Raw genomic sequence first — 14357 nt, 5'->3', positions numbered from 1 at the left:
TTTAGGGTTCTTAGGTAAGAAATGTCTAAGGTTCAAGAAAAAGGGTTAAGCTGGAAGAATCCCAAGCGAAATAACTCCTAACCCGCGACAGTTGGTAACCCGGACCCACATTAGATCTGAGAGGTCAAGCGGATGCAAACTACTGGAATTCCAGTCGGACCCGCCCCTTTTCCTTACGCGGATTGGTAGCTGCAGACTTCCCTATCTCATTGGCCGAACGAACGCAGCGCGTAATTTAAAATATTGTATCGGTAACAAAGCTGCACCTCGTGGGCGGAGTTGTGCTCTCCGGCTGCGAAAGTCCAGGTTCGGCGACCAGGTGTGAGTGAGCCGGTACCCGAGGAGGAGCAAGTGGCACGTCTTCGGGTGAGTGTGCGGCTGTGCTGGAGCCCGGGTTACCAGCTCTTGCCCACGCGGAATAGGCTTTAAGAAATCGGAACTGCAGCCATCTGTTTTTCTCTTAATGCTGCATCTCTGTTCTCACGGTGGTCCTTGGGTTGAGGTTAGAGAAGGAGCCGAGGGATCCTGACACCACCTCCACAGCACCGGCGGGCGAGGTGCCCTACTTTAGGCCTGGCCTTTTGCTTTTGGAGCCAGATTTCTGTGGACTTCTGTTCGCTTTCAGAAATGCAACCTCAAACTTCTCTCGATTGTTCATTAAGTGAACTTCTCTCATTCCCTTCCCCTTTGCCGATAATTAGAGGGGAAAGGAAGTAGGGAGCGGGACCCGGTGTCCTGGGGCAAGGGACTTATTACCTAAAATTCGCGGCCCCTTCTGTCCCTAAAGGTTCTTCTCCCTGCCCACTTTTTGGTCTCTTTTTAGACCTAGGCTGCCCCTGCCGTCATGTCGCAAGGGATCCTTTCTCCGCCAGCGGGCTTGCTGTCCGATGACGATGTCGTAGTCTCTCCCATGTTTGAGTCCACAGCTGCAGATTTGGGGTCTGTGGTACGCAAGAACCTGCTGTCAGACTGCTCTGTCATCTCTACCTCCCTAGAGGACAAGCAGCAGGTAAAGGAACTGGGGAGTGGCTGGGGCAGAAAGTGACATCCTCAGGTCAATAGTTGTCCATACACGGTAGTATGAGGTCAAAGACTAGCAATCCTGAAGGTTTGAGAGATCAATTCAAAATTAGGGGCATGTAGGACAAAATGGCTACGAAAAGAAAAAAAAATTAAGGGCATGACAAGTAAAAAAAAAATTAAGAGTTGTGTGTCCAGAAGAACTATTATTTGCATTGCATTAATGAAATACCCTCAAGTGCATGCTCTCAGTTAATCAGGGAATAATAGTTATCTCTCTTTGCCTTGAGGCCCAGTTGTGCTAAATAATTTGCACAAGGTCATATAGGCATTATGTAAGTGGAATGTATGTTCAGGTTTTGATAGTATCACCATAGCTTCAATTTGTTGTAGCTTTCCTGCTAGGCCAGGGTTTCTCCATCACAGCATTGTTGACATTTGGGGCTAGACAGTTCTTGTAGGGATCTGTCCTGTATATTGTAAGATGTTTAACAGCATTCCTGACATCTACCCACTAGATGTCAGTAGTGCCTTCCCATTTGTGACAATCAAAAAATGTCTTCAGGCACTTCAGGCATTGCTTAAATGGCCTTTGGAGTGGAAATGACCCTGGTTGAGAAACACTGTACTAGGTCCTATGCTAAACATTAACATACATTGTCACATTTTGTGCTTTTATAGAGTTTCTCTTAGAGACTTAAAAAGTTCCATGACAGCATGGTCCTTGATAATGTCTCTCACTATGGACTATCAGAGCTTCTCAGTTCCTAGGCCATAGTAGGCACTCTAAATATCTGCGGGTTTTTTTGTTTTTTTGGGTTTTTTTGTTTGTTTGCTTGTTTGTTTGTTTTTGAGATGGAGTGTCGCTCTGTCGCCCAGGCTGGAGTGCAGTGGCACAATCTCTGCTCACTGCAACCTCCGCCTCCCGGGTTCAAGTAGTTCTCCCTCCCTCAGCCTCCTCAGTAGCTGGGATTACAGGCACCCCCCACCAAGCCCAGCTAATTTTTGTATTTTTAGTAGAGACGGGATTTTGCTGTGTTGGCCAGGCTGGTCTGGAATGCCTGACCTCAGGTGATCCCCCCCCCTCAGCCTCCCAAAGTGCTGGGATTACAGGCGTGAGCCACTGCGCCCGGCCTCTAAGTATCTGCTGAATTAATGACATGGGTGCTATTATTAACTCCATTCTACAGATGAGGAAATTGAGGCAAAGACTTTCAAGAACTCATAGTTCAAGGTCTCATAGTTACTAAGTGATGGAATTGGGACTCAAATTCAAGTGTGTTTGCCTCTGCTTTGCTTTAATATCACATACAAATTTTCATACCAGTCAATAAATTCTAACTCAGATCATTGGTGTGGCAAGCCAGGTTTGCAGGATAATGATGAGACAGGGAAGGGTGACAAAGTAGTAAAAATGTCCATGTGGGTTGGAATGATTGTGGAACCAAAGAGTAGCTGCACAGAGACATTTGAGGTGAAATGGGGTACTGTTATCATGGTTCCTAGAAACTACTGTTTGCCCATTTGCTGCTGAAATTAATCTGTGGTTCTGGGCTGGAATTCTGCCACAGGTTCCATCTGAGGACGGTACGGAGAAGGTGAAAGTATACTTGAGGGTTAGGCCCTTGTTACCTTCAGAGTTGGAGCGACAGGAAGATCAGGTAAGTGTCTGAGAAGGGAGGATTTAAGGTGAAATGATGCAGTACAAAAGATTCCCAGGAATGCCTTTTGTGACAACTGTATTTTCTCCCTTCTCAGGGTTGTGTCCATATTGACAATGTGGAGACCCTTGTTCTACAAGCACCCAAGGACTCTTTTGCCCTGAAGAGCAATGAGCGGGGAATTGGCCAAGCCACCCACAGGTTCACCTTTTCCCAGGTATGAAGGGTACTGGTTTGTGAACAAAGGACCAACATGTAAGGGCAACTTTATTCCCTCTTTAGAGGGAAAGCTTCTCTACCTGACTGTGAGTTCCTTGTATATGCACACCTACAATTTTGAGGGCCCTAGTTATGTGTTAGTCAATGTGTCAAGCAACATATGTATATCAATTCTGAAAAATTCTATTGCTATTATCATTATTTCCTTATTTTCCTCACAAGGATAGTGTGGCTCAATGAATGTAATATTGCTGAAGCCATGTAGCTAGTCACTGGTAGAGTTAGGACCTGAGTCTAGATCCATGTATCTCCAAAGCCCACGCTTGTGGGCCATTATATTACCCCATTGTGTGTGCAGCATCAGGCCTAGGGCATAGCATTCCTTAAGTGTTTGTTGATTTGGTTGAAAGATGGACTAGCAGAGAGTGCTTGAGTCCTCAGTGTTTAGGGAACAGCTGGCAGGAAGAAGCTGCTTGAGTGGTCTCCAGAGCCAACCACTCAAGAAGGAATATATCTGCTGGCTCTGCACAGGAGGCAAGTGGGAGATGAAGGATAGGCCTCTAAAAAACTGGGTCTCTCTCTAGATCTTTGGGCCAGAAGTGGGACAAGCATCCTTCTTCAACCTAACTGTGAAGGAGATGGTAAAGGATGTACTCAAAGGGCAGAACTGGCTTATCTATACATATGGAGTCACTAACTCAGGGAAAACCCACACAATTCAAGGTAAGTAGTAAGACTTCACAGGATTCCTGATTGGCTGGTAATGGTGTTATTTTTACCTTTTGAGACTCTGAGTTAGGGGAAGAAGGGCACTTGCCTCAGCTGTCCATCATATGCCTCCAGGTACCATCAAGGATGGAGGGATTCTCCCCCGGTCCTTGGCACTGATCTTCAATAGCCTCCAAGGCCAGCTTCATCCAACACCTGATCTAAAGCCCTTGCTCTCTAATGAGGTAATCTGGCTAGACAGCAAGCAGATCCGACAGGAGGAAATGAAGAAGCTGTCCCTGCTAAATGGAGGCCTCCAAGAGGTAAAGCATTGATATCCATGGCAGTGGGGGCAGGGGGTACAAATCTCGGGGAAGTTTTGTGCTTACCTTCTCCCTGTGCCCCTCCAGGAGGAGCTGTCCACTTCCTTGAAGAGGAGTGTCTACATTGAAAGTCGGATAGGTACCAGCACCAGCTTTGACAGTGGCATTGCTGGGCTCTCTTCTATCAGTCAATGTACCAGCAGTAGCCAGCTGGATGGTATGTACCATGACTGGGCTCTGCCAAGAAATAGTAGGAACTCACTCCCTGTTCCTAATAGCTGCCAGGAGTACAGACCAGAGGTTACAATCTGAGGTGTGCCTTCCAAGGCCCCTGCAGGCCAAAAGAGAGATGAACTGCTCTAGATTGATGCCCTATACATTGGCTTCTTCCCCAGAAACAAGTCACCGATGGGCACAGCCAGACACTGCCCCAGTACCTGTCCCGGCAGACATTCGCTTCTCCGTCTGGGTCTCGTTCTTTGAGATCTACAACGAACTGCTTTATGACCTATTAGAACCACCTAGCCAACAGCGCAAGAGGCAGACTTTGCGGCTATGCGAGGATCAAAATGGCAATCCCTATGTGAAAGGTAAAGGAACATGGGGGAAGCTGGCATGAACGCTGGAGGGCAACTGGGGAGAGACTGGCAAGAGTTGGATGTTCCCATCTTACACCCCTCTCCTTTGGCCCCAGATCTCAACTGGATTCATGTGCAAGATGCTGAGGAGGCCTGGAAACTCCTGAAAGTGGGTCGTAAGAACCAGAGCTTTGCCAGCACCCACCTCAACCAGAATTCCAGCCGCAGGTGAGTAGATTGTAAGAATAAACTCTTCACTGTGTTCCAGGAAACATTAGTCCTCTGCCTGGTTATGGAAGATGTGCAATGACTTTTTGTTTTTCTTAACTTCCAGTCACAGCATCTTCTCAATCAGGATCCTACACCTTCAGGGGGAAGGAGATATCGTCCCCAAGATCAGCGAGTAAGTTTTTCCATTTAGAAATGTGGGCTTCTTGGCCATAAATGATAGTTGGGAAAGCATGGAGGAGATCCTTAGGGGAACTACTTGTTCTCCTTCTTTGGGTACAGAGATTCTTAGTGGGCCATCCCCTTTCCAGAATTACAAAAAGGGCCAGAAGGCTCAACATGTGAGGCCCTTATGTCAGATCCTGTGCATCATTCTAGGCTGTCACTCTGTGATCTGGCTGGCTCAGAGCGCTGCAAAGATCAGAAGAGTGGTGAACGGTTGAAGGAAGCAGGAAACATTAACACCTCTCTGCACACCCTGGGCCGCTGTATTGCTGCCCTTCGTCAAAATCAGCAGAACCGGTGAGCTTTTGACTATAAGCCCTGGGCTCAGAAATTTGCCAAGAGACTTCCTGGTCACCAGTGGGGATGGTGCTAGGATACCCAAAGGACTGGTGTTCTGTTCACAGCTCTATTATCTCTGATTCTCTGCCAGGTCAAAGCAGAACCTGGTTCCCTTCCGTGACAGCAAGTTGACTCGAGTGTTCCAAGGTTTCTTCACAGGCCGAGGCCGTTCCTGCATGATTGTCAATGTGAATCCCTGTGCGTCTACCTATGATGAAACTCTTCATGTGGCCAAGTTCTCAGCCATTGCTAGCCAGGTGAGAAGCCAGAGGTGTGATGGGTGTGCTCACTTGGAACTAGTAACTCTAAGAAAGCTCCTAGGGACTACTTACGGAGTCAAGTAAGATATTTTTTTTCCCTCTAGCTTGTGCATGCCCCACCTATGCAACTGGGATTCCCATCCCTGCACTCGTTCATCAAGGAACATAGTCTTCAGGCACCCCCCAGCTTAGAGAAAGGAGCTAAGGCAGACGCAGGCCTTGATGATGACATTGAAAACGAAACTGACATCTCCATGTATGGCAAAGAGGTGAGAATACAAGAAAGCTTTAGTGTAGCAGCTTAGTAGCTACACATTTTTCCATAGTGCCTTCCAGCTGGGCTTGTGCCTTTTGAGGGCATGAGCGTCTGATGACCTCTGACATGTGTGTCTCTCCTAGGAGCTCCTGCAAGTAGTGGAAGCCATGAAGACACTGCTTTTGAAAGAACGACAGGAAAAGCTGCAGCTGGAGATGCATCTCCGAGATGAAATTTGCAATGAGATGGTAGAACAGATGCAACAGCGGGAACAGTGGTGCAGGTACTAGCTGAGTGACCCCTCTTGCTCTGTCACCTGGGACAGAGGGTGGGAAGTAAGGAGTTAGGTGGAGTTGTGCCTCAAGATCTGTTTCCCAAGTTCACTCCTCGGAACCTTCACTTACTTCTCTTTTCTCCTCTGTTTCTGACAGTGAACATTTGGACACCCAAAAGGAACTATTAGAGGAAATGTATGAAGAAAAACTAAATATCCTCAAGGAGTCACTGACAAGTTTTTACCAAGAAGAGATTCAGGTGAGTTGCCCTGAGCCAGCTCCAATTAGCTGCTCAGATTTCCATCACTAGCTTGCCTGAAGTAAAGCGATTTTATAAACTACTCCAGTAAGGGCAGGAATATAGAACTCCCTTTTCTCTATTACCCATAGTGCTTTGGGTTCAACCTATGTTTGGTGAATTAAGGGTTTAGTTGGCCAGGAAATCGTATTAAGTGCTAACAAAAGGTTTTCAAGGGATCAGTGTCACAAGTGCTTTGTTTGTTCAGTCATCTGTCTTGGCAGTATTTTTCTGGCTCTGCAAAGAATTGTGCTCTCTGCTTCCCTCTTAGGAGCGGGATGAAAAGATTGAAGAGCTAGAAGCTCTCTTGCAGGAAGCCAGACAACAGTCAGTGGCCCATCAGCAATCAGGGTCTGAATTGTCCCTACGGCGGTCACAAAGGTTGGCAGCTTCTGCCTCCACCCAGCAGCTTCAGGAGGTTAAAGCTAAATTACACCAGTGCAAAGCAGAGCTAAACTCCACCACTGAAGGTGAGGAAAGAGACAGGCAGGAAACAACAGTGGTTCAGGGAAGAGCTGTTACTCAAACCCAGGTCCTCTAACTCCTGCTGTAACATAATTTCCTAAACTGCAAGCTACATCCCCCTGACATTTCAATCTAGGATGCACATAGCCTCACTTTTTATATTTGCTGCAAGCTACTGTTAAAGGTTAGTCCAAGGCTAAAACACCCCCCACATATTTTAAATTTCCTGTTTCCTTCCCTCAGAGTTGCATAAGTATCAGAAAATGTTAGAACCACCACCCTCAGCCAAGCCCTTCACCATTGATGTGGACAAGAAGTTAGAAGAGGGCCAGAAGGTAATTACATTTCTCTGTTTACCAAACTCTTACCTAAGGTAATTTCCCACATGCAACACTCTATCACTGGTTCATGTGAAGATGTTCGTTGTGCACAGTTCAGGAAAGTGGCTATTTCACTCAGCTGACTAGCCTTTCTAATTTTACTTCTCTTCAAATGGCTACCTGACCCCTCCAGATCATTATCCTGGTTGCTCTTGGCTACAATATGATTCCTACTTCCCCTTTTTCAGAATATAAGGCTGTTGCGGACAGAGCTTCAGAAACTTGGTGAGTCTCTCCAATCAGCAGAGAGAGCTTGTTGCCACAGCACTGGGGCAGGAAAACTTCGTCAAGCCTTGACCACTTGTGATGACATCTTAATCAAACAGGTTAGGGCAAATTATATACCCACTTCTCTCCTCCCAGCCCACTCCAATGTGTATGTGAGAAAGGAAAGAGGACCAGAAGAAAAAGGTAAAGATTTTTAGGCTGAATTTATAGTGAGAGCAATATATTTGCAAAGTAAAAATAACTATTCTTTGTTAAGCATTTACTAAGTAGCAGGCACTGTGCTAAGTAATTTATAGGCATTTTCTGTCACAGTCACCTTACGGAAGTAGTTACTATCATATTTCATCTAAAATGCTACTGATTATAAGAAACCATTATTTTATGTACTACTAAGAAAAAAGTAACAATTTAGCTATGACATTTCTCATCAGTAAGATGCATCCTGATTCCAGAGATATTAAAATGTTAAAACTGTATATCTTAAACTCAACATTTAATTTGATATCTAGAGACTGAAGCACTTAGAAATTAAATTTACTCAAGCTACCTTATGTGTTAGATGTCCTATTCAGCACTGCTTATGTTTTGTTCTCAGAAAAATGTCCCCTTATTCAGTTATAAGCTCTGACCTTAAAGAGTTTTAATCTTTTAAGAAACAGTTGTTAGTAACTAGTAATGGATGGTATGTATTACCCTTAGCCCTCTCGTTTCTCTAATATACCAGACAAAAGTGTTTTCTCTAACTTTATTGATCTTCCTTAGGACCAGACTCTGGCTGAACTGCAGAACAACATGGTACTAGTGAAACTGGATCTTCGGAAGAAGGCAGCATGTATTGCTGAGCAGTATCATACTGTGCTAAAACTCCAAGGCCAGGTTTCTGCCAAAAAGCGCCTTGGTGCCAACCAGGAAAACCAGCAACCAAACCAACAACCACCAGGGAAGAAACCATTCCTTCGAAATTTACTTCCCCGGACACCAACCTGCCAAAGCTCAACAGACTGCAGCCCTTATGCCCGGATCCTACGCTCACGGCGCTCCCCTTTACTCAAATCTGGGCCTTTTGGCAAAAAGTACTAAGGCTGTGGGGAAAGAGAAGAGCAGTCGTGGCCCTGAGGTGGGTCAGCTACTCTCCTGAAAAAATAGGTCTCTTTTATGCTTTACCATATATCAGGAATTATATCCATGATGCAATACTCAGACACTAGCTTTTTTCCCACTTTTATATTATAACCACCTATGTAATCTCATGGGTTTTTTTTTTTATTTACTTCTATGGTATCTATGCACACAAAAACAGTTATATTAAAGATATTATTGTTCACATTTTTTATTGAATTCAAAATGTAGCAAAATCATTAAAACAAATTATAAAAGGGGCAGAAAAATTGAGAATCAAACATCATTCTGGACCATGGGAACCTTGAAAAGGCATGGCAGTGGAGACCAGTAACTAGTATACAGCTTGCTTAAGAAGGCTTAGTAACAGATGAATTCAAGTTGTATTAGATATTCTAAACCTTCCTTAACATAAGATGAAGTGTCAGCCGGGCGCGGTGCCTCACACCTGTAATCCCAGCACTTTGGAAGGCTGAGACGGGCAGATCCCGAGGTCAGGAGATCAAGACCATCCTGGCTAACACAGTGAAACCTCGTCTCTACTAAAAATACAAAAAAAAAAAAAAAATTAGCCTGGCATGGTGGCGGGTGCCTGTAGTCCCAGCTACTCGGGAGGCTGAGGCAGCAGAATGGTGTGAACCCAGGAGGCGGAGCCTGCAGTGAGCCGAAATTGCCCCACTGCACTCCAGCCTGGGTGACAGAGCAAGACTCTGTCTCAACAAACAAACATATGTTAGGAGGTAAAAAGGTAACACAAAATTCTGGGAATAAGAATGAAGTCTGGACCCTGAGCTCAGAATGATCCATAGCATCTATTGTGCAAATATATTACAGCAGATATTATAGCATATTACCTCCTGCTGCACATACATGCACAGGCCTGAAACTCTCCAAGAGCACCATAAGAATGATTCCCTTTACCTCATCTAGATAAAGGCTGAAAAAAATGTATTCTGTTGCAGATGGGAGGGAAAAAAATAGACAATTACATTGAAAATTTATTAAAACAGACCAGCTTGAAGTGAGTTTATTTTTGTCTGTATAATCACAAATGTTATTTCCAAATGTCCGTGAAATTATCTATAATCCTATCACCTTGCTTTGCTTTGGTAGGAGTATAGCTAACAATATAGCCATCTTTTGCCCTCAGTAAGGGCTATCAGCAGTTCCAAGCTCTGTGAGATTCTTTTTGCCCTTCTTTTATTCAACTCTAGTAAATTACTTCCAATTTGAAAGCTTTTAGAAGACCCCCCAAAACTGTTTTGGAAGATTGTCTCCCTAGAGTAAGTACAAATGGATAGCTCTATTCCATTTAAACCTAATCTCTGACATCAGAATAGGGATCATGCTCAGCAAATCCAAGAGCAAGGTCATTTGTATCCATTGCTCTGACTTCTTCCTAGGGTACTCAGTGCCCTACTGCTAGCTGACTGTAGAGCGGCAGACTTTCCTCCTTTCTTTCACTCTCAGCAGCACTGAAACTGTTCCTGTAGCATTGCCTGTGCTAAAGTGCTATAAAAGCGACTTTCTTGGGGGCAAAAAAAAAAAAATTTTTTTTTCAGAGAAGAAGGCCAAAATCTATAGCCACTCTCTGGACATAAGTGAGATAGAAGTACTTCTAACTGGCAAGATAATGTCTATTCCTGCCAGCATTCTGTCAGTCGGCCTCTGAAGGTAATTATACAAGCTGTCCCTATGGAGCTGTTGCCATCTGTAGAAACAAGAAGAGCTGAGGTCCTTGGAACAGACGTGCTGTTCTTTACATGGAGGTAAGGCTTAATTAAGATGGGTCTAACAATGTGCTGGCTTGACAGTAGCCAACTATGGCGTGACAGAAGACAAGTTGAGTGGAGAAACTCTGCGCGTGGGGGTGTTGTTAGCAGAGAGTGAAGCAGGCAGGAAAAAGGGAGCAGACACCTCGGTGGTAGGAGTCTCGCCTTGGTTCCGAAGCTGTAGGATTTGCCGGAGTAAGGCCTTACCTTCTTCCCGGGTCTGCAACAAAGTCAGGCAAATGTTTCAAAACATGTCCAAGGCTAGTCTCAAAAACAAGTTATTAAGATGCTGATATACAAGTTCCACAGATCAAGGCAGGCACGTAAGCTTGCTTGTTTTTTTTTTGAGATGGGGTCTCACTGTGTCACCCAGGCTACACTGCAGTGGTGTGATCAAGGCTCACTGCAGCTTCGACCTCCCAGGCTCAAGTGATCCTCTCACCTCAGCCTCCCAAGTAGCCGGGACCACAGGCATGCACCACCAAACCTGGTGAAATTTATTTTTTGTAGAGACAAGGTCTCCCTTTTTTGTCCAGGCTCATCTTGAACTCCTGGGCACAAGCAATCCTCCTGCCTCAGCCTCCCAAAGTGTTGGGATTATAGGCGTGAGCCACTGCGCCTGGCCAAGGTAGGCTTTCCACTTAAGTATCTTATGTTCTAGCCTAAAATTCAAACCTTTTATTAAAGAACTGATACTCACATCATTGAATGCACAACACTTTTGTGCACAAGTTGAAGCTTCATCCCACAGTTTGCACTTAAAATAGTACTGGGCCAGATAGCGAAAAGCAGTGCTTTCCTCTAAGTGTTCTACTATTTCCTAGAAAGAGAAAGCAAAATGACTGAGGTGACAGTAATAATATCAGCAATACAATTCTCACGCTATGTATGATACATACCCCACAGGAATAGATATCTTGGATATATTTGATGTAACACTGGGCAGCCTGTTCTGACTCAGTCAACTGTTCATGAAGCCTACAAAAGAAACTGGTCTTTAAGTACCAATGAAATCCCAAAGCAACTTAGTGATTAAAAAAAGTAAAAGTACGGCCAAAAAAACCAATACATAGGTAAGTATCAATTTTAACATAAATGACACTCTTGGAACTAGAATAGTATTAGATGTCATAGTTACTGTTATCAAAGCTTAGAATAATTACTCTGCTAATGATGGAAGGAGAGTTAGTAAACAGTAATATCTAAGCTAGATAATACATCCTTGCAAAAATTATCTAGTAATACTCAGAGTAAGGTGGCTCGTGCCTGTAATCCCAGCACTTTGGGAGGCCAAGGAGAGCAGATCACTTGAGGTCAGGAGTTCGAGACCAGCATGGTCAACAAGGTGAAACCTCATCTCTACTAAAAATACAAAAATTAGCCAGGCGTTGTGACACATGCCTGTAATCCCACCTACTCAGGAGGCTGGAGCACGAGAATTGCTTGAACTTGGGAGGTGGAGGTTGCAGTGAGCCAAGATCACACCACTACACTCCAGCCTGGGCCACAGAGTGTGACTCTGACTCAAAAAAAAAAAAAAAAAAAAAAAAAGCTGGGTGCGGTGGCTCACACCTGTAACCCCAGCACTTTGGGAGGCCAAGGCAGGTGGGTCACCAGAGATCAGGAGTTCAAGACCAGCCTGGCCAACATGGCAAAACCCTGTTTCTACTAAAAAATACAAAAATTAGCCAGGTGTGGTGGCACGCACCTGAAATCCCAGCTACTCAGGAGACTGAGGCAAGAGAATCGTTTGAACCCAGGAGGCAGAGGTTGCACACCAGCCTGCATGACAGAGCAAGACTCTGTCTCAAAAAAAAAAAGATACCAAGTGGTCAGGCATGGTGGCACAGGGCCATAATCCTAGCTACTCTCTAATCTGGCTGAGACCAATGATTTCAAGACCAACCTGGTCATCATAGCAAGATCCTGTCTGTAAATTACAAAAAAAAAAAAAAAAGACACCAAGCAACTCAATTTTTTTTCCTAAGAATCCAGACAGGAACCTCTTTACATTCAAGAACCTCTTTGCCTACTCTTTGAGTAATTCCTAATTTTTCTGGCCCTTATTAGGAAATTAATACTGAAAGTAGTTTTCCTAGACACAAAAATTTTATCCTTTCTTCAAATCAATCTTGATCTCTTGCTTTAATAGGAAAGCAACTGCCCTCCTTCAAGAGAAGTAGCATTCTCTTTTTATTTTATTTATTTTGAGACAGAGTTTCACTCTTGTTGCCCCCACTGGAGAGCAATGGCGCGATCTCGGCTCACTGCAACCTCCACCTCCTGGGTCTCGAACTCCTGACCTCAGCTCATCCACCTCCCTCGGCCTCCCAAAGTGCTGGGATTACAGGCATGAGCCACTGCGCCTGGCCAGAAATGGCATTCTCTAGGGTCAAGATGGCTACATTCACAGACCAGCATTCATATATCCTGCTACATCCCCACACCCACGTAGAATTATGGGTGGATGGGAGGCTCTAGAACATGCAGGACCCACATCCCAGAGAAGCCAACAGAAATATCAATAGCATTTCACTCCTTTCACTCACTTTGCCAGTTTCACCAGAGCCATTTTCTCCACATCTCCCACGGCGTAAGCTCTCCAGTAACACTGTCAAAAAAATAAACTGGTCATTTTGACCATTGTCCCATGTGCCACAACTAAATCATATGAAGGTTAAGACACTGCAAGCCTCCCAGAAGTTCAGATTTATAGAATGCAAGGCATTACTAGTTCTGATAGGTCTAGGCTACACACTGACATTCCCACTGATGACCTTGGCCCAGCTTTGCTTTCAGACTATGTATCTATAAATATTCAGACTTTCCTATGCACCTAGATCAGAATAAGGGGAAAATTAGAGCACAGATAGCCCAACCTTCATCTAAACAGCACATTTCCACTCAAATTCTTCAGGAACCAATTTAAGGTACCTTTTTGGCTTCCACTAGTTGATTGAGTTTCTCATAACATTCTCCTAAAGCAACCAGCATGCGAGAATCATTGGGTCTGAGAAAGAAGAATAGGCAGTCTGAGCAAAGACTTGACAGAAACTGAGGTTCTCCCTTGAGGAACCAGTACACCACTATTTCAAATCTATGCAACAACTGGTCTTTTACTTAATGCTCCATATAATAGATTACTTTGTGTTCGTAATTATACTATTAACCCATTAGTGAAATACAGTAAATGAAAATAACCAAACAGCATTTAGCAACTTTAAACTCAGATCCCCAAGAGTAAAAACCATCTACTGTGATTTGTCAATAGCTACCAAAAGAGGGAAAAAAAGATATTAGCCCTTCTCATATCAGATGCATTGTCAAGTGACCAGGCTTACCGAAGCTGGTGGGCCCGTCTATAATAATAAAGGCAGTAAAATGGCATCTTAAGGATTTCATAGGTCTGCCCAAGGCCATACCAAGCTCTGTAGTCCCGCTTGTTGACCTCAATGGCATGTCTAAGAAATGGAAAAGACAAGTTGTTAAGAAGGCAGAATCAAGGTTAGCAACTTGCAGGCTTAGAGGCTCCTAACATCACAGCAGTCTGCTCTACCTCACCGCCCTCTAGATAATCACCTATATGCCTGGATAGCAGCAGACGTGTTCTTCATCTCCATGTACTCATGTCCCATCAGTGTCCAGGCACCAAGATACCGAGGATTTAATTTCAGGGCTCTCTGGAAATACAAGGCTGCTTTCTCATGCTGAGAACGTAAACTGTAATAATTGCCTGATTAAAAATCAAACAAAAAAATGAATAATCAGAAAGGTAAAAATAAAAGTCTATTAAAATAGATAGCATTCCACCAAATGGGCGTGAAACCATAATCCATTCCTTCTAAAGTCCTGGCAAAACACCCAAATTGTACAAAAGGGAAATATTCCCTTGGGAAATATATTTCATATATCACATATTCTGGTTTAAAAAAAAAGTATTCTTTTTTTTTTTTTTTTTTGAGACGGAGTCTCGCTCTATCACCCAGGCTGGAGTGCAGTGGCC

General features: G+C 44.2%; 2 protein-coding genes across 2 annotated transcripts in view; one reads left to right on the top strand and one right to left on the bottom strand.

The window, feature by feature from the left end:
• The first annotated feature begins 2 nt into the window (after positions 1–2).
• Positions 3–8787, top strand: LOC105467088 (kinesin family member 20A). The gene is made up of 19 exons (XM_011716460.3): positions 3–366; positions 824–1009; positions 2592–2681; positions 2779–2898; positions 3485–3623; positions 3744–3931; positions 4019–4148; positions 4327–4521; positions 4626–4737; positions 4844–4912; positions 5116–5259; positions 5393–5558; positions 5666–5830; positions 5961–6100; positions 6249–6351; positions 6662–6860; positions 7099–7190; positions 7424–7561; positions 8226–8787. Exons 2-19 carry the CDS (start codon positions 845–847, stop codon positions 8541–8543), a joined length of 2673 nt encoding a protein of 890 aa, XP_011714762.1. The 5' UTR covers positions 3–366; positions 824–844; the 3' UTR covers positions 8544–8787.
• The window catches only part of LOC105467082 (cell division cycle 23), a 34278-nt gene continuing 28698 nt past the window's right edge, over positions 8778–14357 (bottom strand). Inside the window, exons 10-16 of the mRNA XM_011716448.2 lie at positions 13934–14087; positions 13696–13815; positions 13289–13364; positions 12904–12965; positions 11254–11332; positions 11055–11174; positions 8778–10574 (exon numbers count right to left, since the gene is read on the bottom strand). Coding sequence (XP_011714750.1) covers positions 10404–10574; positions 11055–11174; positions 11254–11332; positions 12904–12965; positions 13289–13364; positions 13696–13815; positions 13934–14087 — 782 coding nt within the window. The 3' untranslated portion in view covers positions 8778–10403. The remainder of the gene's footprint in view (positions 10575–11054; positions 11175–11253; positions 11333–12903; positions 12966–13288; positions 13365–13695; positions 13816–13933; positions 14088–14357) is intronic.

This window comes from Macaca nemestrina, chromosome 6, assembly GCF_043159975.1.
Source record: "Macaca nemestrina isolate mMacNem1 chromosome 6, mMacNem.hap1, whole genome shotgun sequence".
Taxonomy (NCBI): domain Eukaryota; kingdom Metazoa; phylum Chordata; class Mammalia; order Primates; family Cercopithecidae; genus Macaca; species Macaca nemestrina.
This window is presented reverse-complemented; position numbering and strand designations above follow the sequence as displayed.